The 3972-nt window shown below is 34.6% G+C and overlaps 1 protein-coding gene across 1 annotated transcript; it reads left to right on the forward strand.

The window, feature by feature from the left end:
- Nucleotides 1-753: 753 nt before the first annotated feature.
- Nucleotides 754-2622, forward strand: LOC141717074 (CENP-B homolog protein 2-like). The gene has a single exon (XM_074519191.1). It carries the CDS (start codon nt 916-918, stop codon nt 2482-2484), a length of 1569 nt encoding a protein of 522 aa, XP_074375292.1. The 5' UTR covers nt 754-915; the 3' UTR covers nt 2485-2622.
- The last annotated feature ends 1350 nt before the right edge of the window (nt 2623-3972 follow it).

Consider the following 3972-nt stretch of genomic DNA (forward strand, 5'->3'; position numbering starts at 1 on the left):
AGCTACTATACAGACATTCATCTTGAGTAGCCCTTCTAGTTTGTACTTTTGATGTAGCATCACCAATGATCAGTTCAAAAGGGTGATTCTTGGTCCATTTCCTTTGAGGTGGTAGATTAGCCCTAGATGAGGTTGCCTCAGTATTGTCATGATGTGAGATAGAATGTTGATTTGTTGAAACTCCCCCTGAGTTGCTGATCCTTTGAAAGGAATTGGGAGCTCTATCAACTGATGAAGTGAATTGATTATCCGTTGACAGACTGCGATCAACGGATGCTTCATTATGAACTTCAACGGATGATGCACTTTGTCTTTCAACGGATGCTGCAATGCTTCTTTCAACGGAAGCTGAATTATGACTTTCAACGGATGCAGCATTCTGTGCATTATCCATAGGCAGATTCTGAATTCTTCTTGAGATGCCTTCTTCATCATTCTCACTTTCACTATCATCACAGTACAGTAAAACCTCTATAAATTAATATAGTTGGGACCGGAGAATTCTATTAATTTAGAGAGGTATTAATTAATCGATAAATTAATAATTATTAATTTATAGAGAATTTTCGGTAGCAAACAAAATTAACTTTTGATTAAATTTTTATTCACATAAATTTAAATAAAATGAATTGTACAATTTATATTTTATACTTAATTCAATTAATTCAATGTATATGAATTTAGAAAGTCAATGTAATGTACAATATATTAGATTCAAAGTCCATGTAGTGTATAAGTTAAATTCATTGTATTTTACATAGAAAATATTCAATGTATATTAGGAAAATTCAAAGTACATGAATTAATTTAATTCATTGTATTTTACATAGAAAGTATTCAATGTATGTGTAGTCATAAAATATATTATATATACTGTATATACTAGATTGGGGGAAAAATTATACAAACAAAACAATGGCTTCTCATCTAAAAGGTGTCACAAAATCAACAATGACGGATGAAGCAAGAAAAGCATTATGTGAATATAAAAGAGAAAATTCATCATGCACTCAAAAAGATCTCCAGTTGTGGCTCGAGAATAAGTTTCATCTAAAAGTTAGTCAAGGTACAATATCAAATACACTGAAAAGGTCAGCAGACTATCTTGCAGCTAATTACTTGGAGAAAAGAAAAGATATTAAGCGACATAAACCAGCAAAATATCCAGATATGGAGAAGGTTCTCTATGAATGGTTTCTCCAGTACCAAGATCGTGTTAATATGACAGGAGAGCTAATTTTAGAGAAGGCAAAAGAGACCATGAAAATTTTATACCCTCAACAAGATCAGGAGCACACTTTTTCTCAAGGTTGGCTTGAGAAATTCAAGTTAAGACATGGTATTAAGTCATTTCGTCGCTTTGGAGAAAGTGGTTCTGTTGATGTACAGGACATGGAAAAGAAACTGGAGTCCATAAGGGAAAAAATAAACCAGTTCCCTATGAAAGATGTTTTTAACATGGACGAAACTGGTTTGTTTTACAGGTTACAAGCTGATCACTCTCTTGCTACGAAACAACTTGAAGGAAGAAAACAAGACAAAGAAAGGCTCACGGTTGTTATATGTTGCAATGAAGATGGCTCTGAAAAAATTCTTTTATGGATTATTGGAAAGTATGCAAAGCCACGGTGCTTCAAGAATGTTAACATGGGCAGCTTGAATTGTCATTATCGTGCAAACAAAAGAGCTTGGATGACTAGTGTACTTTTTGATGAATACATTCGTTGGTTTGATAGCCAAATGCAAGGCAGAAGAATTTTGTTTGTGGTAGATAACTGTCCAGCACATCCAAAAAATATTGAAGGACTACAAAATGTTGAGTTGTACTTCTTGCCACCTAACATGACATCAAAAATCCAACCTTGTGATGCAGGAATTATAAGAGCTTTCAAGATGCACTATCGCAGGAGATTTTATCGTGGGTTATTAGAAGGTTATGAGTTGGGACAATCTGATCCAGGAAAGATTAATGTTTTGGATGCTATCAATTATGTAGTCGCGATGTGGACGACAAATGTAAAACAAGAGTCAATAGCAAGGTGCTTTCAACATTGCAAAATTCGTTCCATAGATGAAGTTTCGAGCAATTTAAATGAACATACAACTCCGGAAGAATACATTCATGAACTTGAGGTGATGATTAAGGATCTAGGTTATCGTAATAAAATGGATGTTAATAACTTCTTAGATTATCCGGGTGAAAATGAATCATGTTCTGAGGTCCAGAGTATAGAAGAGATTGCAAACACCATCCTTGAAAATAGTGTTGAAGATGATCTTGAAGACGATACAACACCGTTGGAGCCGGTTACACGTAAAGAAGCACTCAAGGCATCAAAAATGCTTAATAACTTTTTGATGCAACATGAAAGCACCACACCCGAGCTTTTGGATGCAATAAGGAAGATTAGGGATGAGCTTCATGTTGATTTAAATTATATGAAAAAGCAAACTACAATTGAATCATATTTTACAAAGATGTAATAGCTATATTTTTATGAATATAAGGGAATTATTAATTTATAGTTTTATTGGGACCATATTTTTATACAGGGTTTTCAAAAAAATTATTATCTTATTATCTTATCGAAATTGATCATTTTTTGAACTGGCCCAAGTCGGGACCGGACAAAATTATTAATTTAGAGAGATTATTAATTAATCGAGTATTAATTTACAGAGGTTTTACTGTATATCTCAATGTTGTCAAATTTGAGTCCTTCATGATGTCCCTCATTTGTTAGTCCATCAATCTTTTTATCATCAAACACAACATGTACAGATTCCATGACAATGTTGGTTCTTAGATTGTAGACCCTATATGATTTTCCAGCAGAATAACCAACAAATATTCCTTCATCAGCCTTTGCATCAAACTTCCCTTTGTGATCAGATTGATTCCTTAAGATGTAGCATTTGAAACCAAAGACATGTAGAAAGTTTAAAGTTGGTTTTATTCTCTTGAATAATTGATAGGGAGTCATGCATTTTGCCTGATTGATTAGAGAAATATTCTGAGTGTAACATGCACAGTTGACAGCCTCAGCCCAAAAATAAGTTGGGAGTTTTGACTCTTCAAGCATTGTCCTTGCAGCTTCAATTAGTGATCTGTTCTTCCTTTCCACCACACCATTTTGTTGTGGAGTTCTTGGAGCTGAGAACTCATGCATGATCCCACTTTCTTCACAGAACAACTTCATGGTTGAATTCTTGAACTCAGTTCCATTGTCACTCCTAATATTCCTTACTTTGAAATCAGGATGATTGTTGACTTGCTTGATATGATTGATGATGATTTCACTAGCTTCATCCTTTGATTTAAGAAAATAAACCCATGAAAACTTTGAGAAATCATCTACAATCACTAGGCAATATCTTTTCCTTGAAATTGACAATACATTGACTGGTCCAAAAAGATCCATGTGTAGAAGTTGTAGTGGTTCATCAATTGCAGATTCAAGCTTCTTACTGAATGATACTTTCTTTTGCTTTCCTTTCTGACAAGCATCACACAGCCCATCCCTTGTGAATTCCACTAGAGGCATTCCTCTAACTAAGTCCTTTTTGACTAGATCATTCATTATCTTGAAATTCAAATGGGACAGCTTCTTGTGCCATAGCCAACTTTCAACTGGACTTGCTTTGCTGAGAAGACAAGTTATGGATTCTGCATCTGTAGAGTTGAAATCAGCTAAGTACACATTCCCTTTTCTAACTCCAGTTAGAACCACTTTATTGTCCTTTTTACTTGTGACAATACAGGCTTAGAATTGAAGGAAACAGTATTCCCTCTGTCACATAGTTGACTGATGCTCAATAAATTGTGTTTGAGACCATCAACCAATGCAACTTCATCAATGATGACATTTTCTTTTGAAATCAAGCCATATCCCATAGTGAATCCTTTGCTGTCATCTCCAAAGGTTATGCTAGGGCCAGCTCTTTCCTTAAACTCTGTGAGCAGGGTGAAAT

This window comes from Apium graveolens, chromosome 4, assembly GCF_009905375.1.
Source record: "Apium graveolens cultivar Ventura chromosome 4, ASM990537v1, whole genome shotgun sequence".
Lineage (NCBI taxonomy): Eukaryota > Viridiplantae > Streptophyta > Magnoliopsida > Apiales > Apiaceae > Apium > Apium graveolens.

Coding starts and splice junctions, on each gene's coding strand:
- LOC141717074 (XM_074519191.1), top strand. CDS start 916: ATGGCTTCTCATCTAAAAGGTGTCACAAAATCAACAATGACGGATGAA.